The 23288-nt window shown below is 40.2% G+C and overlaps 1 protein-coding gene across 14 annotated transcripts in view; it reads left to right on the top strand.

Moving 5' to 3' along the window:
• The window catches only part of MYCBP2 (MYC binding protein 2), a 414963-nt gene that overhangs the window by 108025 nt on the left and 283650 nt on the right, over positions 1–23288 (top strand). For 13 of the 14 annotated variants that reach the window (XM_073347218.2, XM_073347180.2, XM_073347237.2 and 10 more), the window contains exons 16-20: positions 462–607; positions 8391–8492; positions 19037–19144; positions 20988–21107; positions 23028–23109. In XM_073347218.2, coding sequence (XP_073203319.1) covers positions 462–607; positions 8391–8492; positions 19037–19144; positions 20988–21107; positions 23028–23109 — 558 coding nt within the window. The remainder of the gene's footprint in view (positions 1–461; positions 608–8390; positions 8493–19036; positions 19145–20987; positions 21108–23027; positions 23110–23288) is intronic. The other variant, XM_073347171.2, reaches the window with a different exon arrangement.

Raw genomic sequence — 23288 nt, 5'->3', positions numbered from 1 at the left:
ATCTATTTTTAAAACCAAGAATATATTTAACTTTTGTGATTTTTTTAATAAACATTTTAGTAATGGTAACAGGTGACTTAAAATATTTCTTATGTTTATTCAAAATAATTCTCACAAAAGCAGAAAGGAGGAAAGTGTGTTGGGTATAAACAAATTTGGTATGCCTAATGACATTGAATGCTGCTATTTAAGGTACGGGATTTCTGGCTTTGGATATAACTTTTTTTCTTAATAAAATGGAAGATGAATAGTAGTTCTAAAACCATAGACGTGGGGCTGGAAAGAACCTTGCATGGTTATCAAGTCCAGCCCTTTGCACAGAAGGCAGGACCAAATAAACCTAGATCATCCCTGACAAATGTTGGTCCAATCTGTTCTATTACATCTGTAGTTCAAATACATTTTTATGTAATATTGCTTGTCTTGGTAGATTACGGATAAAACTTATTTGTGTTATGTAGAATCTGTGGCTGTGGCTCTGGTGAGTCTGGCTGTGCTACATGTGGTTGTTGCAAGGCCTGTGCTAGAGAGCTGGATGGTCAAGAGGCAAGGCAAAGAGGAATTCTTGATGCTGTGAAAGAGATGATACCTTTAGATCTCCTACTAGGTAAGTGAGACGAAACTGATAAACAGACATTTGCCAATGGTATAACTTTTAGTCACACGATGCAACCAGCTTCCCTTTAGAATTAAATTTGGGCTTTGTAATCAGTCCCCATACATACTACTTTCAGAGTAACAGCCGTGTTAGTCTGTATTCGCAAAAAGAAAAGGAGTACTTGTGGCACCTTAGAGACTAACACATTTATTTGAGCATAAGCTTTCGTGAGCTACAGCTCACTTCAGCAGATGCATACTGTGGAAAGTGTAGAAGATCTTTTTATACACACAAAGCGTGAAAAAATACCTCCCCCCACCCCACTCTCCTGCTGGTAATAGCGTATCTAAAGTGACCACTCTCCTTAAAATGTGTATGATAATCAAGGTGGGCCATTTCCAGCACAAATCCAGGGTTTAACAAGAACGTCGGGGGGGGGGAGGAAAAAACAAGGGGAAATAGGTTACCTTGCATAATGACTTAGCCACTCCCAGTCTCTATTCAAGCCTAAGTTGCAAATGAATTCCAATACTACTGTAACTAGTGGAAAAATAGCAGTTAATCAAGAAATTGGTACAATCTTATCACTTTTGTATGCATTTTGATTTTCTGGTTGTAGAATTTTATATCTTAATTTCATGGAATTTCATTCTTTCTTCCATTGCATTAACACTGCTGAGCTATGTTCTTTCATGACAGTTTTAGTGCAGTAGGTTTTTTTTTTTCACGAGTAAATTATTGCTTAGACTTCTTTCCTTGGTATTGTAGTAAAGATAGTGAGCGGACCTAACATTTGAACTTCATCTCTCCACTTGCATGAGGGCACTGTTTTGATACATATATTCAACTTTCACTTCCCCTTGTGATGACACTGCTGGTGTCATGAGGCTGTTCCTCTCCTAGCTCTAGAAGGGAGGCTTGCCACAGGTCTATTGCCAGAAATTGGTACAACAGGATTGTACATAAAAACATGGGGTGTTCAGTCCCAACGCTGAATAATTTTTCCTCCCAAATTTTTTGGAGAAAGTGGGAGGTGGCAGAAATGTAAAAATAATTAACTCTGTGGAAGAAAGTGAGATTATGTATAACCAGACTAATATTTAAGAGCTGAAGCCAGAAAGAATAAATTAAAAAAAACAAAATGACTTCTCTAAATACAAAGTTTGGGGCCATGACTTCTGATTAGATTTATTATGATAGAAAATGTTTTTAATATTGTATTCCCTAATTTTATAAGGCTGATTATTTTCCTAGTCTCAACTTCCTCCTCTTACTGTGGTTTATTCAGGTACCCGTTCAGAACTTCATACAACATGGAGTTAATAATGAGGCGATTTAGTCCAGGATCCAATTTTGGGGGTTCTAATGTGTGACAACTAACATCTTCAGATATTTAAAATTTTTCTTTCCTCAGTGTTCATCTCGCCAAGTACTAGCTTCTTCAGAATCAGAAATCAGTGTTAAAACATATAGCATAACAGTGGGATTTTAAAAGATATAAAATGTTGCAGGTGTTTCTCTTATTGCATTGGTTGAGCAGGAAAGACAGACCCCATGATACCTGCTATCGTGTGTACTCGTGATGCTCTAATAGCATTGGAGGGTGCTAGTGTTGTGGCACTATAATTATTTGCTGCCTGTTTCTGAAGGATTCTCCTGTTACTTGCTAAGGGGCAGATTTTCTAGTCTGGACTACTGTCAGTTTTAAAAAGATGGGACACATTAGGATTCTTTATTCTGAAATTTGTTGATTTCTGAATTGATTCTGCTTAGTTTACAATTAAGAATATATTTTTCTAACTGGCAGTCCTGCAAATTTACATGTGGTCTGAATCTGAAGATGGATTGTTTTCTTATTGTACGTTGTTCTGATGATGATGGTTTTGCAGAGCAGAAGTAAACTATTGGAATACTGTGAACACTTCTGTTGATACACAAGGAAGACTAGATTCCACCACTTAGCTTTGTTGTCTTTGTGATCCTAATAGAAGTAAAAGCAGTAAACACGTATGCTTCTTTGAGTGTTGGGTCCCCCTATATGGATTCCAAACATGGGCGTGCATGTGCGCCATATGCCAGAGCCAGAAGGTTTTCCTAGCAGTGTCCATTGACCTGCACGTGCATTGTACGTCCCCTCATGCTCATAGCCGAGGGTATAATAGGCTGCTTCAGTCGATGCCTCTCCACTTCCCTGAGTTGGAACCCCTGTTCCTTTGCTCTCTTAGCCTAGCTAAGAGAGTGGCCTTTTCATCCATTCTTGTACATAGTTATAGCTAAGCTGTTTGTGTTCTATACTTGTTTTATCCTTAGATAGTCTAGTTAGTGTAGTTGTTCCCCTGTTTGGGGATTCCCTCTTCCCCCCCCCCCCCCCGGGGGGACTATGTTCTGCATTCCTGGCCTTAAGAACTATGCCTCTTGCCTGCACTCATTCTCTGTGAGCGATGAGCACCAGCATTGTCTGTATTGCCTTGGCGGGGCTCACATTGTGGTACGCTCTGCTATCTGCAAATCCTTAATGCCCTGAACACGGGAGGCTCAAGAACATAGCTGCCTCCATCAAGACCTTCCAGAGGTGATGTTCCCCCAGGCGCCTTCAGATCCTGGATCGGCAGAACTGACAGTGGAGCATCCATCACTGGCATTGAGTGCCCTTCCCAGCACCTCCCAGGCACTGGATCCATTGGTACTGAAGACAAGAGACAAGCCCCACTATGAGGGGAAAAAAACATGGCCATGGCCATAAGAGCAGATCCTGGACCGGGACTGCTCATAAGCTCATTGTTTCTTCCATGAGCTCCACCTGGTCAGGTGAGAGGTTGCACTCAGATCCATCTGCACAGGCGTCCAGACTGCCCTGTGTTGATTCCGTGTGGACTCTCTGGCCTCTCCAGAGTTCTGCCTCGCACTCCCAGATGACTGGAACCACTTCTGTCCACAGAGGAACTGCTCCTCCCCATCTGCGTTTTCTGCTCCTCTCTGGACCTTCACTCACCACCATCCTCTCCTTGGTTGAACCTTTGCTCCTGCTACCAGAAAGACCCGCTCTGTTGCCACATGCAGCCCTCTGGTACTTATGGTCTCCTACACTCCCCTCCCCCCGGAACCATTGCTGGAACCATCTTCCAAGTCTGAGAGCTTCTCAGAGACAGAGTCCTTGTTTTCTCCCGTTCCATGTCAGAATCTGGAATCATACCCCAGATTGCACTATCCACCAGTTTATGACTGTGCTTCAGAGGCCTGGCATTGCTACCAATGAAGCCCGCCAATGGCCACACTTGGATCCCTACTGGGGATGCCAAGCACCATTGGTAGTCTCATATCAACCATCCTCCATTCGCCCTACAGCACCATTGGTGTACGAGGAAGAAGACAACATGGAACCAGTACTGCCAGTCTCCACTGCTGCATCTTCATCTCCAGAAGAGGCATTTTTTCTTTTCTTGCTCTCTCCACCAAATGACCACCAATAATACCACATGTTGACAGACCTCATCACGGAAATCTCTTCATTCCCGCTGACTATAGCCAGGGTCTATCTGCCTGCCTGCTGGTCTGGTCTGTGTCATGCCAGGCTCCGGGTGCGACCCCTGCACAATGGCTGGTGACACTCTATTCCCAGTCCTGAGACCCCCTGGAAAAGATTGCCACCAATTCCCCAAGCGATATTTACCTTGCTGTGGTGGTGGACTGACTACAGAACAGCCCTGGAAGAGGTTCCATTCGACTCCCCACTCCATCAAGTTGGTGTCAGACGCCTGAGACCTTGGGTAGGGGGCACATATCGGCGTCCTCCAGACTCAGGGGATGTGGTCCCCGGATGAAGGGTGGTTGTACATAAAGAGCTCTGAGCAGTCTGGCTGGCATGCGGCATCTTGTTGCCCCACCTGTCAGGCAGGGTGGTACAAGTCCTGACAGACAACACAGCCTCGATGTTCTACATCAACAGGCAAGGGGCAGCATGCTCGGTGACTCTGTCAGGAGGCGCTCTGTCTCTGGGACTTCTGCATGAGCACGAGATTCACCTGGAAGCTTCCCAGCATCAGGAATATGCTGGTGGACCAGCTCAGCAGGGACTTTTCCTCTCATCACAAGTGGTTGCTCCATTCGGAGGTAGCCTGCATGATCTTCCAAAAGTGGGCAACTCCCCAAATGGATCTGTTCGCTACCAAACAGAACAGGAAATGCCACTAGTTTTTTTTTCTCCTCGGTAATGTCTGACCAAGGGCTCCCTCTCCAATGCCTTCCTCCTGTCATGGTCAGGGAGCCTGATGTACACGCTCCCTCCAGTTCTGCTTATCAGCAAGGCCCTGGCAAAGATCGAGAGACAAGGCACAGGTCATCATGATCGCCCCGACGTGACCTCGCTAGCACTAGTTCAGCTCATGAGCCCGTCAGTGGCCCCTCCCTGGCCCCTGCCCAGCCGACCGGACCTGCTGTCACAGAACCATGGTCAACTTCTACACCCCAACCTCGGGTACCTCCACCTCTCGGTGTGGATGCTGAGTGGCTGAACCCGGAGGAATGGACCTGTTCGGAAGGAATCCAACAGGTCCTCCTGGAAAGTAGAAAGCCCTCAATTAGACTGACTTACCTGGCTAAGTGGATGAGGCTTTCCTGCTGGGCGTCTGAACGGGACATCTCTCACCACGTTCCTCCATACAGGCTGTCCTGGACTGCCTGCTCCATTTGAGGGACCAGGGCCTGGCACACTCTTCCATTAGAGTGCATCTCACGGCCATCTCTGCTTATTACCCACCGATCCAAGGACAGACGGTGTTTTCCCATGACATGACAGTCAGATTCCTGAGGGGACCATGACAGGAGAGACTCTTCCTGCAGGTATGGGCTCCTGTCCCGCAGTAGGATCTTAACTTGGTCCTCTCTAGGCTCACTGGCCCGCCCTTTGAGCTGCTCCTTTTCCTATCTGTCATGGAAGGTCGTGTTCCTGGTGGCGGTGCCATCGGCGACATGAGTCTCTGAAATTAAAGCCTTGACCTCAGAACCTCCGTATATGGTCTTCTACAAAGATAAGGTTCAGTTGCGGCCCCACCCGGCCTTCTTGCTGAAGGTGTTCTCCACCTTCCATATGAAACAGGACATCTTCCTCCTGGTGGGCTGTCCCAAACCGCACAAGACCAGTGAAGAGAGGCGTCTTCACGCCCTTGACGTCCTCAGGGCCTTGACTTTCTACTTAGAATGTACCAAGCCTTTCTGTAAATCGACTCAACTCTTCATCGCTACAGCATATGGGATGAAGGGTCACCCAGTGTCCTTGCAGAGGATTTCCAATTGGATTACCTTGTGCATAAGGACCTGTTATGACCTGGCGGGGGTTCCGCTGCTGCCGATTGTCAGAGCCCACTGGATGAGAGTGCAGGCGTCTTCGGTGGCCTTCCTGGCACACATCCCTATCCAGGACATCGGTAGAGCCACAACATGGTCCTCTGTTCACCCATTCACCGCCCATTATGCCATCGCTCAGCAGGCCAGGGATGACGCTGGGTTCAGCAGAGCTGTGTTGCAATCTGCTCATCTGTCATAAACATAAAGATGCAGGTAATATAAAATCCCTCCTTGTAGCTGTACTGAATTGCTTTACCTATGAGGGATTAAGAACCTCAAATAACCTGATTGGCACCTGACCAGAAGGACCAATAAGGAAAGGAGATACTTCCAAATCTGGGGGGAGGAGGGTTGTTTGTGCTCTTTGTTCCCTCTCTAGATGGAGAGAGAAGCCAACTACGGACAATATCTCCTGAAAACATACCTGGAATAATCTATCTAAGAATTACAGAAATAGTAAGTGAGGCAAGGAAATGCATAAGGTTATCTTTTGTTTTAGCTTGTGAATTTTCCCTATGCTAAGAGGTAGTTTTATTCCTCTTTTATAACTGTGAAGCTGAGTCCAATAAATCTTTTTATTACCCTGTAAAGTTACCTTCCATCCTGATTTTGCAGGAGTGATTCTTTTACTTTTTTCTTTGTAATAAAATTCTTCTTTTAAGAACCTGATTTATTTTCAGTGTCCTAAAAACCGAAGGATTTGGTCTGTGATCACATTGTAACCAATTGGTTAGTATATTATTCTCAAGCCTCCCCAGGAAAAGGGGTGAAGGGGTTTGGGGGGAATAGGGACTCCAAGTGACCCTTTCCTGAATTTTTGTATAAATCACTTGGTGGTGGCAGCAATACCATCCAAGGACAAGGAAAGGAATTTGTGCCTTGGGGAAGATTTTAACCTAAGCTGGTAGAATTTAAGCTTAGGGGGTCTTTCATGCAGGTGCGCACATCTGTAACCCAGAGTTCAGAGTGGGGAGGGAACCCTGACAACGTCTGTGAACTCCTACCCACCTCCAGGGGTATTTCTTGGGAGTCCCCTAATATGGAATGGACATGAGCAAGCACTCGAAGAAAAGACAGTTACCTTTTCCGTAACTGGTGTTTTTTGAGATGTGTTGCTCATGTCCATTCCATGACCCGTTCTCCTTCCCCACTTTTGGAGTTTCTGGCAAGAAGGAACTGAGGGGGTGGAGAGCCACCGACGCTCCTTATACCGCACCATGCAGGTGCCACTCTAGAGGGCGCCAGAACCGGTCCCTTACAGATACTGCTCAGGGAAAAACTTCCGGCACCAGTGCATGTGGCGAGTACACACACCTAATATGGAACTGATTATGAGCAACACATCTCAAAGAACACCAGTTACGGAAAACGTAAATGTCTTTTTTATTTATTTTTTTTTGAGATGTGTAGTTCCTATTTGGATTCCAATACCTGCTCTCCATTCCCTCTGCTGTGGATTGGACTATTTAGAGGTAAGAGGGATACTGGAGAGGTGTCGACCTGCACAGCCTATTATACCCTCGACTGTGAGCATAAGGGAAGGTTAACGGACACTTCTAGGAAAACCTTGTGGCTCTGGTGTGTGGTGTGCAAGCACACCCACATTTGGAATCCAAATTAGGAACACGCATCTCAATGAACCTCCAGTTACAGGTAAGTAACTTCCTCTTTCTGTCCCTTTAAATAAGCATTTGTAACTCTGAATACAATCAGAGTTGGATAAAAGATGCCATTTTCATGGTCGCTTTTCAGAGTAGAATCATAATTTAAATAAGTTTATGGGTATTTTAATATTAGTGTGTCTCTGCTGTCCTATGCCTGCACTTAGGTTTGTATTAATCTTTCCATTATAACCCCCTATTTTCAAGGTGTTATAACTTGGTATTAAATTTATCAACATGCCAAAAATAACAAGGTTGATATACAAGCTTGATACATAATAATTGAATTAATAAAAATAATGCAACTATTTCTAAAATGAGCTGCTAATTGAAATACAGTGTTATTCATTTTCATGTTGCTATCATATATGCTGTACCTAAAGAAAAGTTTAAATTGATCAGTATTGTTTTAAATAGAATTTGTCAACTTGTAAGTTCTCTTGTCTTATGTTTACTGGAAATTTGGGGCAAAAGTAAAAACAACCAAACTCTTTTTTTAACAAACTCTAAAAATGTGTTTAGCTGATAGATAGGAAGTACAGAAAACTATTAAACGTTGAAATTGTGACAGACTTATGAAAGTAAAGAAATCCAAAATTGAGGCTGACAGTCCATTCTGAAATCGTTATGTTGCCTCCTTCCTTTATTCCTAAACATCTCAGCATAGCTATATAAAGGATAAATTATCGAGCCTTAGCTTTCATTTTCTTGGCTATTACTAGGTTTTGTCACATTCATCATATTATTTAAACACAGATTTTGTATTTTTTATTTATTAATTGATGTAGCTGTCCCTGTTCCTGGGGTTAATATTGAAGAGCACCTTCAGCTACGGCAAGAGGAAAAGCGTCAGCGTGTAAACAGGAGGCATAGATTGGAGGAAGGCAGAGGTAAGAGATTATTTGTTACTGAACTGAGGCTAAAATAAGGATAAATGCACACTGTTTCTAAAAACGGACTAGGCCTTGCGAAATAGGCCTTTTTTTTATTTAAAAACTGTCAAACATGAAACAAAAATCAGGTTTAAGTGTATATTCAGTAGAGGTTTGCACTAACTGAACTTAATAGATTTAAAAAAAAAAATCAATATACCAGTGCAATTTTATAATACAGAAAAGGCCTGCAAGGATTCAGTAATACTGCTGTGCAGTGGCTTGAGAATTTGGCTTCCATTAAGCCTATAATGGTGGGTATGGGAGACAGAACCATTGAGAATTTAGATCTAGGCCTTTAATTAGACAATTAAAAGATCAGCACTGTCAGAGATTTCACCTGAGATGTACAGGGTCAGAGTCAGAACTCCTAAGCTGTGCTGTTCAGTGCAACATTGGTGGATACTAAAGTATTTGTAGTCTTTGGTTTAAGAAAGAATGGGGTTCTTTGTTGTGCATATATTACTGATAACTGTTGGATAAGACAGCTGGCCCATTGTCAGTCCATATGTTTTCAGATAGGTATTTGATACAGCATGAACTAAGAGAGTCATGAAGGTATTGTGAGGGGATGTACGAGTATTTCCTTCCCAAAATCTTACTCATCGGAATGTGTTCACTTTGTGTAAGTGCTAAAATGGGAATAAGATTGCGGGAACAAGTGGTTCTTCTTTGAGTTGTGTTTCTGTGAGTGCTCCACCTTAGGTGTATCTGTGTTCCTGCACCTAGGATTTGAGATTTTCAGCTGTAGTGCCCATTTGGGCCTCACATGCACTCCCCCCTTCGCGCACCATGTTTGGCAGTTATATAGTTCTGTGCAGCCAAATTAATCTCAATTCCTTCTCAACTGCCCTTGTCCTGAGTTGGAGTCCCTAGCAGAGCCCTTTCTATCAAGTTCTTAGTGTCTTTGTTCTCATTTGTCATAGTGACAGTGTTTCAGTTAGGATTTTAGTTATTTATAGTTGTTCCCGTTCTTCTTTTTCCTTCATTCAAAAAAAAATCTCCATTATTTATCATTATCCCCTCGATTAGAGTTGTAGTTTCTACATATCTTCCCTTTAGGGAGATAATCCCTATAAAGGGTGTTATGCTCAGATCCACCAATTTCAAACAGTGCCTCTATTGCTGGGAGGCCATCAGGGTCAGTAATGGTCGCTCCCTTTGCATTCGTTGTCTGGAAGAGGCATGCATTCCCCAAAACTGTATGTATTGCCTTAAACTTAAGGCACAGACTCAGAAAAACTGTGAGCTGAAATTAAAACCGATTGAGAGCTCAGCTTCAGATCCTGGTCCTGGAACCCTGCCTGGACAACGGTTGCTGTCAGCATCAACATCAGCCATGCCGCCCTCCTTGCTAGTTTTGAAGAGAAAATAACAGAGTCCCTGTGAAAAGACAGTGAAAAGCAAGCTTCAAGTTCACCTAAAAAGGAGCCACCAAAAAGAAGGGGGTCCCAGAGAGATCATTAGCTTCGGCACTGACAGGTATGAGACTGAATACCTGTGACACCCCTGGGGCCTCTTGGTAATGTCACCAGTAAGTTCAAGGACCCCAAGAGGGCAGGACTGGATAAGGTGGCATCATCAGGTAATAGGGGTAAGGAAAATATTGGAGTCTCAAAGATGGTACTGACAGCACCAGCTAGACATCCCGCACCGAGTACATCGGCACTGACAAGTCCACTGTGGTGCCGCCTGCTGGACACTCTGTGGAATGCAGCGCAATCCCAGCACCGACGACATTGTCAACAGCAGGACTGATGCAAATGTCCCCATGATACCGAGGCAAATGACTTCCATGGTACCAATGAATTTAGATTCCCAATACACTAATGTCGGATGCACTGAAGTCTCCACCGCTGTGTACCCATGTCGCTGTAGTACACATCTCATCCCCAGATGTGCATGCGGTACCCATTTGCCATTACCACCGAGGACTTCTGAAGTACGAGATCCCACTCCAGCCTGGAACCTCAGCCTAGTGCTACGATGCCTCAGTAGTTTCCCATTTGAGCCTATGGCAATCTGCTTGTTCATACCTATGAAATAACATACCCATATCTATGAAAAAAGCCTTTCTTGTGACCATCCCATCCACTCGAAGAGTGGGGGAAATAGGGGCTCTCATGGTGTACTTCCCTGTACAATCTTCAAAAATAGTTACATTAAGACCACATCCAAAGTTCCTATCTAAAATACCTTCCTCATTCCACCTGAATCAGCCTATTCATCTTCCATCGTTCTTCCCTAAACCACATGGAAATAAACGGGAGGCCGTGTTCCACATGCTAGATGTTAGACGGGTGCTAAGCCTTATATCTTGAACGAACCAAACCTTTCAGAAAGACAGCAAGATGATTTCGTTCTATTGCTGAAAGATCAAAAGAATCAGCCATATCTAAACAAAGGCTTTGAAATGGATTTCCAGTTGTATTAACCTTTGTTATTGTCAGCATGATTTGCAAATGCCTCCGGGGACTAGAACGCACTCCACGAGATCACTTTCCATCTCAGTAGCCTTCCTGACCAATGTACCAATCACGGACATTTGTAAAGCAGCGACCTGCCTATCTTCCCACACATTCACCAAGCATTATTTAATCGCACAGGACTCTGTGGATGCTCTGTTAAGACTGACTGACTGTTTAATCATCTTGTGACACTCTGTACCTCAAAGTAGCACCCTGGAACCTCCATATTCACCACTCTCGTATAATTATGATATGTTTTATACGAAGAATGTCTTGTGATTTTTAAAGATTTTGAGCTGTTGGTACACACAATCTAACAGGATATTAATGTTTATCGTATGTGAAGTATTACTATATGAGTTAATAAAATACGTTGTGAGGTTGGGAATGCCTATGGCCAGCTGTTCAGTTACAACAAAGGAGTAGCCATCACTGGCCAGGCGGTCGTTAACGGCACATCCACATGCAATGTACTATCCCGGAGGCTTCTTGGAGAAGTGATGTATGCCCTGGGGGCGGGCTAGCCCAGGTCCCAGCAATTATCTTTGTAACAGCTGGAAGAACATTTGCAAGAAAAAAAACTTTGAACTGAGGAAGTTTGGTCTCAGCTTCGAAAGTGCTCCAGTCTGTGTACTGAGGAATGTAACCTGCTTGTACCATCTGTTAGGGAGAGACGCTGCTTGGTTCAAATTTTGCTTTGTCTGTTCGAGTTACAATTTAGGCTCTGTTTCTATTTTTGTTTCTTAGGTAACTAACTTTGATCTCTGTGCCTGCTACTTGTAATCACTTAAAATCTACTTTTCTGTAGTTAATAAATCTGTTTTATATTTTACCTAAAACAGTGTGTTTGTGGTTGAAGTGCTAAGAGAATCTCAGCTCAGGTTACAAAGGCTGGTGTATGTCCATTTTCCTCTGAAGAAGTGGCAAACTTGGTAATGTGCTTATACTGGCCAGTCTTCTGATCCGTGCAAGATGGTACAGTTCTGATCCGTGCAAGATGGTACAGTTCGGTTGGGTGTGTTCCAGCCTCTGGATGGCTGTGTAAGTGCAGTGCCTGTCAGAGGCTTGTAGCTTGACAGCAGCAGCACAGGTTGGTAGCTTTGGAGGGCTCAGCAGTCCCACAGTCCAGGTTGTATCTCCTTAGTGATGGACAGTGGTCCACGTATCCATGCTAATTTCCTTAGATCTGTCAGCTGCCCTTCATATATTTTGACCATGAAATGTTGTTGACACCTCTGTGGATGATAGCTGGAGTAGATAGAATTACACGTTTCAGTGGGAGGTCCCAGAGGATTGCTTTATGTAATCCTTAGTCCACCATAGAGGGATTTCTCTTGTGGGGTACCACAAGGTTCTAATCTGCATCTGTAGTTGGAGCTAGGGGTGGGATGCCCGGCTCAAGTAGACCTATCCATGCTAACTCTGATTGGATGAGAGCTACTCTTAAAGGTGTCCTGGAAGCTGAATCTATCTTGGAATACAGCTTTCTGCTGGATTGTGGATATTCGCTTCAGAGAACATTATACCGGTTAGTAAATTGTACTAGCTTTTTATTTTCTTCTGTCTGCAATTAAGGGTGTTTACTTTGGTCTACAGGGCTCTCAATGGTTTAGGTCTTAACTGCCTCTTTCATTGATTGAGGCCAATTTAACTGCATGAGTCAACAGTTCTGGGGTCAACACTTCTCTTGTAGGTGTAACAGAGCCCATGTTTGACCTTAAGGGCATGGGACACGGCCCGGCCCACCATTTGAACAAGCTGCTGTCTGAGGGTTGGGAAATTGCTGTAAATGGATAGAAATGTAGGTGAAGTCTTTTTAGTTTTGTTTTGATTTTCTTCGACTCTTGTAATTTTAAAATGTTTTGTCATAGAGCAATTAGTACATCCATCCCGAATACCTTGGGAATGGACACATTTTATATATTTTTAAAAAGTGTATGTTGTGTGTGTATATATACGAAATCTATATAATTGTGTATACAGATATGCTCATATATACATTTATAAATTTGTATGTGTTTAGTGGAGGGTGTTTTCTGTGTTTGTATATTTTGATTGCTGTCAGTCAAGAAATTCAGATAATTTAGTTTATCATCTGGCATCCTTAGACTTCAGGTTAGACCTGTTGAGCTCTGCGTGACTGAAACTCGGGGCTTGTCTATACTTACTGAGGGATTGATGCGTGGTGATAGATGCATCTACAGTCGATTTAGCAGGTATAGTGAAGAGCCACTAAATCGACTGCAGTCGACATCAGTCTCCCGTCAACTCCTGTACTCCACCGGATCAAGAAGAGTAAGGGGAGTCAACAGGAGAGCATCTCCCGTCAACATAGCATAGTGTGTACCCCGCAGTAAGTAGATCTAAGCTACATCGACTTGAGTTACGCTATTCATGTAACTCAAATTGTGTAACTTAGATTGACTTTTCCCTGTAGTGTAGACAAGGCCTCAGAGTTCCCACATAGTTTATAAGCTTTGCAGGAGTTCAGTTTCAGCATTAAAGAGCTTTACAGCTTACCAAAACTGAAGCTTAAACATTCAGGGACTAGCTGCAATATACTGCTAGTTATCTAATTGGGGAGAGCCAGTAAATTGAAAGTTTACTGGACTGTGTGTGTATATATATATTGTGGTGTGGCTGTATATTTTCATTTCAGCTACATGATTAAAATATCAGTTTGTCATGATGGTCTGTTGGTTTCTTACTATGATGTGTTAGTGGCTATCAGTCATGGTAGATTTGTCGTGCTCAAGCTTTCAGCCTGAGGTCCAAATGTGTTGTTTCAAAATAACTCAGGTGGTCACGATCCATAATTTGGGGGCAGATATTTGAGCTATGCAGCTCAAGTAGCAGTTTAAAAAAAAAAAAAAGTTAAATCACCCACAAGTCTCTTGGTGACCACTCTGGCCTGGCAGAAACAGTTGTCTCCTGCTTGTTCATGGTTCAAAGGCTGTCTCAGGAGCAGGGAAGTGACAATTGGATAGAGCATGTTGAGTTTGGACTATCCCCGAGTGGTGTATGGGCCTTTGGTGACTGCAGCTGGCTGGAGCAAATTAGTGCAATCTCTAGATTGCACTAGCCTTGAAGTAGTAGGTTAATGCAGAGAATCAAGGAGCTATGAATGGTGGTTAATTTCTCACTTCTCTTCTCCTGGCTTGCCTTGGTTGGCCATGTTGGTGATGGGAGTCATCCTTCTCTAGATATTCTGTAGTCTCAGGCAGAGCCAGTCTTAAATTCTTATCCTGCTCTTCTTGGGATGGACACGTTCTGTCAGGAAAGCAGGCAATGAAGCAGTCAGATATTCTGCCTCCTGTTTTGTGGTGCAGCAGGACACTGTTGAGATTGAGGTGCCTTAGATTATTTTACTTTCACAATTGTTCCACTGATTTTTTTTTAAGTTCATGTTTGGTGGTGTTGTAATATTTATTACTTAAAAGAAGCCTAGGATTTTCAGCCAGTCTCTTTTCCGCTCAAAGATTCTTCTATTATTGCTCAAAAGAGTGAGAAAAGAGGCTTATTTAAATTTACCATTCCTAAAAAGGAATTAAATTTATAGAATTCAGTGTGTTATAAGATATGGTAAGAGTAAATGCTCCTCATTTACTTTTTAGTTTAGTTCATAGCATTCTCAGTTTGATGCAGGAACCCTTAGATTACCCTCACTGTGATATAAAATTGGTGATTTAGACCTTGGTGTGCTTGTTTTCTTCCCATATTAAAAGAAGTCTGTAATCTTAGTGGTAACTGTCCTAAAGTGAGACCAAAAAAAATCTGGAAATTGGTTGCATCACACTTTTAGCCAAAGCTGCTGGACATTGAGACAGCATAATCTGGCACTGTCTGTGCCAGGTAGTTAGTTAGAGAGACCGGGTGGATGAAGTAATATCTTTTATAGGACTAGCTTCTGCTGGTGTAAGAGAAAGCTTTCAAGATTACATAGAGTTCTTCTCCAGGTCTTGAAGAAGAGCTCTGTGTAAGCTTGAAAGCTTGTCTCTTACACCATCAGAAGTTCGTACAAGAAAAGACCTTACCTCACCTGTTTTGTCTCTCTAATATCTTGAGGCCAGCACGGCTACAACACTGCATAAAACAATGGATGGCTAATGGTTTTCTAATATGTAATCAAGTAACATACTTAACCACTTACTGCTGAACTTTTAAAAACTATTTTTAATATGGCTAATACTTCAGCTTTTTAAATGGTAGTAATACCACAATAAAAATGTGTATTTTTGAAGAAAAAAATCACACAGTAATTGCAGCTGGATTATTACAGGTTAAATTATTTAAATCTATTTAACATTTATCCAAGATTTCACTTTGTTGACCTTTCCTTGAAATAAAGTTAACAATAGTACTGCTTATTACATGTCACTGAATAACCATCTTAATTTCCAGCAAAATGTTATTCAAAGTGTTACTTTTTCATTAAACATTTGATGAAGTTAACTTTATAGTTACATAAGTTAAATGCATTATCTTGGTGATTCCAGGATCTACTGTTGTACTTTTTTCATAGTATATTATGTGTTTCCAGTATCTAGTATTGCACTTTTTTTCATAGTATGTGAAGGATCTTGTATTTACAAACCAAACCAAACCCACCTAACTGTTACATAATTTACTTTTGATAGATCAAGACAAAACTGAGTTCTTTGCCTCTTCACTCTGATGTTTACTTAAAGCAAATATATTTCCTTGACATTTCACTCCCTTTACCTAGTCCATGTGAATTCAAACAGAAACCTCTCACAAACTAACCAGTATAAAACAAACCTGTTAATATATAGTGATATCTTATGAAAAACTCTGAAACACTGGAATCCACTCTTTAATATATATCACAGTAGTATAGATACTCTTGTGGTTTTGGAGGAACTTTATTGCATGCTTCTGCTTATAGATGCTTCAATTTTACAAGAAGTTTATTTGTTGAAATTGCACATGCATGCCATTGAGCCAAAAGCAAATTTTAAAGTTAGATGAAATTCCACTTGAATTATGTGAATTTTTCAAATGTGAAAATAAATAAAACCCCAACTTTTAGATAATTCAGTTACATTTTAAAATGTCTGATTTGCCGTAGACTCTATCCCCAATGAGGGTAGTGTCTGATGTGTTTTAATGTATATTACAGACTATGTGTACTTGTATATGTATACATTACATGTACTAAATTATATTAAAAGAATGTCTTGAGGGCATGATTAACTTAGGAAATGCTTGGGCAACCTTAATTTGGACCCCTTGTGTGTACACATTATGGTATAGTCTTTAGTTACATGATCACATACTAATTTCTTTCTACAGGACCTCTTCATACAGTGAACAGAATATCGGTGCTCACTCATTGAGCAGCTATTTGATATTTAATTTTATCCTCATTGTTCAGTGTGTGGCCACAAGCCTTATTACTCCACACTATTCAAACCATGTTAGGAATACATAATCATACAATCATAAATTTGTAGGACTGGAAGTGCCCTCCAGAGGTCATTTAGTCCAACCACCTGCACTCATGGCAGGACTAAGTATTATCTAGTCTATCCCTGAGAGGTTATTGTCTAACCTGCTTTTAAAAACCTTCAATGATGGAGATTTCCTAACCTCCTTGGGCAATTTATTCCAGTGATTAGCCACCTTGACAGGAAGCTTTTTGTAATGTTCAACCTAACCCATTCTTGCTGCAATTTAAGCCCATTGCTTCTTGTTTTATCCTCAGAAGTTAAAAAGAACAATTTTTCTCCCTCCTCCTTGTAACAACCTTTTATGTACTTGAAAACTGTTATGATGTCCCTTCTGTCTTCTCTTCTCCAGACTAAACAAACCAGTTTTTCCAGTCTTCCCTCAGAGGTCAAGTATTCTAGACCTTTAATTATTTTTGTTGCTCTTGTCTGGACTTTCTCCAATTTCTCCACCTCTTTCCTGAAATGTGGCGCCCAGAACTAGACATAATACTCCAGTTGAGGCCTAATCAGTGCGAGAAGAGTAGAAGAATTACAATCCTGCTAATACACCCAGAATGATGATTGCTGCCTTTTTTTTTTTTTCTTTTTTTGAAATCTTATCCTAAAACAAAAGGTGACCATAATCAGCCATAAGGACTATTCTGGTCTATTCCTGCCTTGAAATAAAAAAGGGTGGCTGTCAGGATGAAATCAAATCATACATTAATACATTTAATACAGAATACATTATTATAACCGTCAATCATTATAACCTCTAATACAAATATAAAATCCTCCTTCTCCTCCCTCCCCATTTCTAGTCTCTTTGCCCTGCTAGACCCAATTTGCCCACCCTGCTCCCCTCATGTTCCTTTTCCCAGTTTCCTCTTCCCTGGCTACTACTCCCTCTGGACTGTTAGATTTGTGATGATGTTGTGAAGATAAAACCTGATGTAATGATAGCTGTATGAGAAGAAAGGGAGAAGAGTGAAAAATATTACCAGAATTGAGTGTTAGGACAGGGAGAGTTTTAGATGCAAAAGAGATTTGGGGATACAGAAGTGTTAAGTTTTTGATATATTGAGTTTGAGCATATGGCAAGACATCCAGGATATGGGAAATAGACTGAACAGAAAGGGAATGGTCCAGTGGAGAATAATATCTGAGTCACTGGGGTAGAGATGTTAGTTAAAGCTATGACAATGGGTATAGATTGTGATAGAAGAGGAAGAGGCAATCTTCTCTGCTACACCAACATAGTGAGATGAATGGATTAGGATGATCATGAAAAACTACCAAAGTGTGACAAAAGGTAGAGGTTGGGAGAAATAGCAGGAGAGTTAAGTGTACAGGGGTTCTGAAATCTGAGGAGAGAACTGATACAAAAAGGTGCAAATGGCCTTGATACAGATAAAACAGATTGTCAGGGGCTAGGCTGTAATAGAAGCCTGGAGATTGTCAGGAAGAGTTGATTAGTATTCTTGATGAGGGCTGGTTTAGTTGAGTGGAGGAAAGAGAATTCAGATGTACACAATGGAACTTATGAATATTTGCACGCATGAAAGAGTGAATGAAATAGTATTCAGGTCAATGAGATTATGCTCTGTTCAAGAAGCTCAAAGGAGGGAAGGGATATGGGTAGTGGACTGTAAACACAGATTCTGACTTCTCTTTTGAGGTCAATGATAAAACTCATTGATTTCAGTGGGAGAAGGATGAGGCCCTACATTTGAATGTCTCTGGTTACAAAGAATACATGGTGGAAAATAACATGTGATATACAAGCGAAATTTCATACAGAATTATTTTAAAAGTTTTACGTAATGCAGCTACAAGACATTTTAATATATCTTATCACATTTTTGGAGAGAGTATCTCAACAAAAATTGTAGTCCTGGGATCTTTAAAATAATAAAATAAAATATATTCAAGTGTAAATGTGTTCTCCAAATTATGTCCTTTACAAGAAAAGTTTAAAAAATAATTTTAGATTTGAAGCATTCCGTTGTAAATATGTCAATATAATAAACCACCAAAGTGCATAGTTTTATATAACAGCTTCCCCACAAAGAATGTCTCTAGGTAGTTGATAATTTGATGGACATTATTTCTGAATTTCAAATTTAGGAAATGTGACCAACCATATAATTTTCTCTGTTTTAGTGTTGATATGGTGATATTTTAATATTTTGTGCCAAATGAATACTTTGCAGTATAATAGAATAGCCTACAATGTATGGTATATAAAATTTCTTTAGCTGTAAGACAGAATGTTAACTATTTAGGGCCAAATTCTTCTCCAGCTTACAACTCGTGTAGTCCTATGGGCTTTAGTAAGGTTCCATGTTTCTAAAGCAAGGTAAAAATCTGTATCTTATGTGAGAAAATTACTGCATCTTTGAATAATATTTTGGTCTTGTCTTCAAGAATTATCAAATTAACTTATTTTTGACCTTGTAAAGCACAAGAGCAATGTAGAATTAGAATCATTTTTTCACACTTCTAATTTGAATTATTTTTTGTTTGAACACACTGTTTCCATTTTGTGAGCTTTCCTATGCATGTGCAAAATGTTTCTCCTCAGGCCCCCTTGTATTTCCTGGTCCTATTTTTATGAATCATCGAGAGCAGGCTCTAGCCAGAATCAGACCCCATCCAGCACAGCTAAAGCATAAGCGGGACAAGCACAAAGGTATTTGGTCTTCCTTATTGACTAGGAGGGACATATGCCCATCCTCCGAGTCATTTCTTCCATCCACTGAATCTTTGTTTTCAGAGAAATGCACAAAAATTATTTTGCTCTTTTCTTGTTAATCTTCTGTAACCTGAGGAGAAAAACACATTTTATATGTTTGTTTAATTTAAAAGTATGTATGTTTGACACCCTACATCATCTTTGTTTTTTCTTTTTTCTTTGATAAAGTATGTCATTTTATTTTTCTGTGTCTTTTCTAATTTGTTTAAATAAAACTAAAGAAATTTATACAACTTTCTAATTTTTTCATTGGGACAGGTAATTCAAGTCTGGAATATGCATTGTAATTTCATTTACTTGTCTTAATTTTATGATCTTGTACAATGCGTATCTGTTGCAGTTGCTAAAATATTGTTTATATTGCAGATTCATTAATTCAAGGCTTCTCTTTGATTTTCTGTAGGTTTACCATCTATAAGTAAGCCTTTTTTGATACTTCTGGTTTACAAATGTTAATTACTCAGTAAAAAATTACATTTGGATAACAGAAGACTTATGTCAAACGTATTGACACGTATGCTTTCAAAGCTTGCTGCAAGTAGTTGGTTTCCATCAACTTTTGGTAATAAAGCAGTGGTCATTGTAATCCTAAAATGGATGGGGCAATTTCCTCGCTCACTTTGTGAATTTTGTCTTTCTTTTCGATACTTGTTCCTGTCAAACAAAGTTCTGTGGCTTTTTAAGGTCTTCATGGCAAAACAGTATCTACAAGTGTTTACTGACCTTTTGTAGTAGTAGCAGCAGCAGGATGCTCTGGTGCCATTGTGGCCAGCAACAGTGGCAAGACTGGCAAATTAAAGGATAGTAACTATACTCTCACTCTTTCCATGGAGCTTTCCCAACCAGCTTTCTTCACTTCACCAGCTGGTGTAATGACCAGGAGCTTGCTGCCTGGTCTTCTGTTTTGCTAGCTTCCTGCCTGTATTATGCAAGCTCCTTCCCTCATTTCTATTGCAAATATAACTTCATTGCCAGTCTGTTTTACAGTATTCTAAAATGACACCCTAATTTATAGAAAAGGTATTTTAGTTAATTTCCAGAAGTTTACAAAGATATTCTATTTATTTTGTCATCTCTAAGTCTGTACATGGTACCTAGTGCAACCTGTCTTTACATGGAAAGCAGTAGTGCTAATTTTTAAAAAAAAACCCACTAAAATAGATTCTGAAAAATGTATCTTAAACAAATTTCAATGGGTTTTGTGACAAAGGGTTTACTAGCACTTGTTTGGGATGAAATGCATTTATGGTTTTGTAAAACAGAAGTAACATGGCCAACTCAAACTCATAAAAAATCTCTCTCACACACATACACACCATTGTGTTTGTATAAAAAGGAGTAGATAGTGGAATGGCTAATTTATTTGTAAATTGACAGCACTATATGCGCAACTGTTGTAGTTTTCTTAAAGAAGTGGAGGTACAGTTCAATTTTCATGCAACAAGTCTGTGTATTTAACACCCATACATTATATTAGTTCCTGTTTTGCTGAGTTAAATTAACTTGTTCATTCTGCAGAAGTTATTAACTAGTTTTTTCCCAGTTCAGAACCGTGTCCATTTGCAGATTCTGTTTGCAAATAGAATTTGTGTATCATATCTCAAAATCTGCTTTATTACCAGTATATGCATTTTGACCTCTTTAATCTGCTGTACTGCAGGTTGTTCTTGCTGTTACCTTGTTCATACGTTTTCGTTTCCCACCCTTGCTCATTGTTCATTATTCTTAAATTTGCTTCTTGAAAAGAATCGGAATATAACTATGAATTATATGTTTGTAGACGGAAGTGGAGAAAGGGGTGAGAAGGATGCCAGCAAAATCACAACCTATCCTCCAGGAGCTGTCCATTTTGACTGTGAACTCCGGGCAGTACAAGTCAGTTGTGGGTTTCACCATTCAGGTACAAAGCTACAGCTTTTATCTAATGTGTGCACTTGTTGAAAAAATTATGTGATCATGTGCCCTTCCACTCATATAACTACCATGAACTGCCTCCTTTAAGGAAAGGTGGTGTTAATCCTTACCCAAGTAAGTTTCAAATCATTGGTATTTTTGGGGTACAGTAGAACCTCAGAGTTATGAATACCCCGGGAATGGAGGTTGTTCGTAATTCTTAAATTGTCCGTAACTCTGAACAAAACGTTATGGTTGTTCTTTCAAAAGTTTACAACTGAACATTGACTTCATACAGATTTGGAACTTTACTATGCAGAAGAAAAATGCTGCTTTCTCTTTCTTTCTTTCTTTCTTTCTTTCTTTCTTTCTTTCTTTCTTTCTTTCTTTCTTTCTTTCTTTCTTTCTTTCTTTCTTTCTTTCTTTCTTTCTTTCTTTCTTTCTTTCTTTCTTTCTTTCTTTCTTTCTTTCTTTCTTTCTTTCTTTCTTTCTTTCTTTCTTTCTTTCTTTCTTTCTTTCTTTCTTTCTTTCTTTCTTTCTTTCTTTCTTTCTTTCTTTCTTTCTTATATTTAATACAGTACTGTACTGTATTTTTTTTCCATCTCTGCTGCTGCCTCCTGATTGTGTACTTCTGTTCCAAATGAGGTGAGTGGTTGACTGGTCAGTTCGTAACTCTGGTATTCATAACTCTGAGGTTCTACTGTAATTCCAGTCTTCAGCATTCTATTGGATATCTTGATTAGCCATCTCTGTGTGGGTGCAAAGGAGTGATTAGGTTGGATTAACATCTGCAGGCAACTTCGGTCCTCTTCACCACTGAAGGAGGGTTAAGAAACCATACAGTGGTTAAGAAACCATCCTCTAGTGCTACTGCACTCCACTCTTCCTGCCAGTTGCCACTCTGAACTGTGCCAGTTACAGAATTCTGAACTGTGCAGAGGATGGGTATCCCATGTGGCCCACATAAATTCTTAACCTCTGTGTGGTGGAACTGCATCTGCTATGCGTCCATGGGCCCTCAATTCCAGAGTAGGTTCAGAATTTGACCACAAGGCAATATTTATTGTTATAATAATTTTAGTGAGTTTTTGGATTAAGTGTAATTTGGAGTGCCATTGGAACAAATTATAATCCAGCATTATAATTGATTGGAGGCTCCCAAATTATCTCTAGCATGGAAAAAATTGTTTTAAAGTACAGTTATAATCACAAAAGCAACTGTGCAAAAATATTATCCTTGTTTTATTCAAGAAAATTGTTTCATGCTGACAATATGATTGGGCAGGTACTGTATTGTGTGTTGTACAGTGCTAAAGAACTCTTGTGAAGAAACTTAAACACACAGAAACAAGACATATGAGGAACAGATGAATGAGAAATTAGTAGCCTTGAAAAAGTGGATTTTAATGGTAGGATAATATTTTTCCGCAGAAAGATGAAAATCAGTCTGCACAGGTTCTTAGTAGGCAAACAAATGTAATAAATGCTTATGGCAGTCAGTTAACTGGTAATTTAATCCAGCCGTTACTTTTTCTAATTTTGCTCTGATTGCTACTTTTTGTTTTGTTCGAATGAAAATTTGATGATTTTTGTAATTAAACCGTTGAACAAAACATGTTTGACACGGATAGTTCTGTAATCTATTTGTTTAAATTAACAGATGAAAAACGTAATTAGTGTTAAACATTTCAATAGCTTTTTTCTTACCAGGGAAAGGCTTCAGTGGGACTACTCTCAGGTTTAAAGTTAATTGTATGCAAGTCTTTGCAGGATCAAGAACTTAATAAGTTAAAGCCAAAGAGGGTAAAATTATTACCCTATACAAATATTTTTAGTAATATAAAGTACACATCAAATCCAGGCATGTGTGAGGTCCTTCAAATTGTCAGGAAAAAAATATTCTGAAAACAAAACATTTTATTTTTAGTGGTTTTGATGGAGAATGGTGATGTTTACACATTTGGATATGGGCAGCATGGGCAGCTGGGACATGGAGACGTTAATTCCAGGTATGTTGTAAATAGGTTAAAGAACACATTTGTACTATTGAATTTCATTCCATATCTATGAATTGGATTACATATAATGGATATATTCTCCATTACTGAGGAGATGAGGTAGGGAGAATATTCAGGTGTCAAGTGGAGTGCCCCAGGGTTCGGTCCTGGGGCCGGTTTTGTTCAATATC

The sequence above is a fragment of the Lepidochelys kempii genome, chromosome 1, assembly GCF_965140285.1.
Source record: "Lepidochelys kempii isolate rLepKem1 chromosome 1, rLepKem1.hap1, whole genome shotgun sequence".
Classification (NCBI taxonomy): domain Eukaryota; kingdom Metazoa; phylum Chordata; order Testudines; family Cheloniidae; genus Lepidochelys; species Lepidochelys kempii.
The sequence above is the reverse complement of the archived record's forward strand: the minus strand, read 5'-3'. Positions and strand labels throughout refer to the sequence as shown.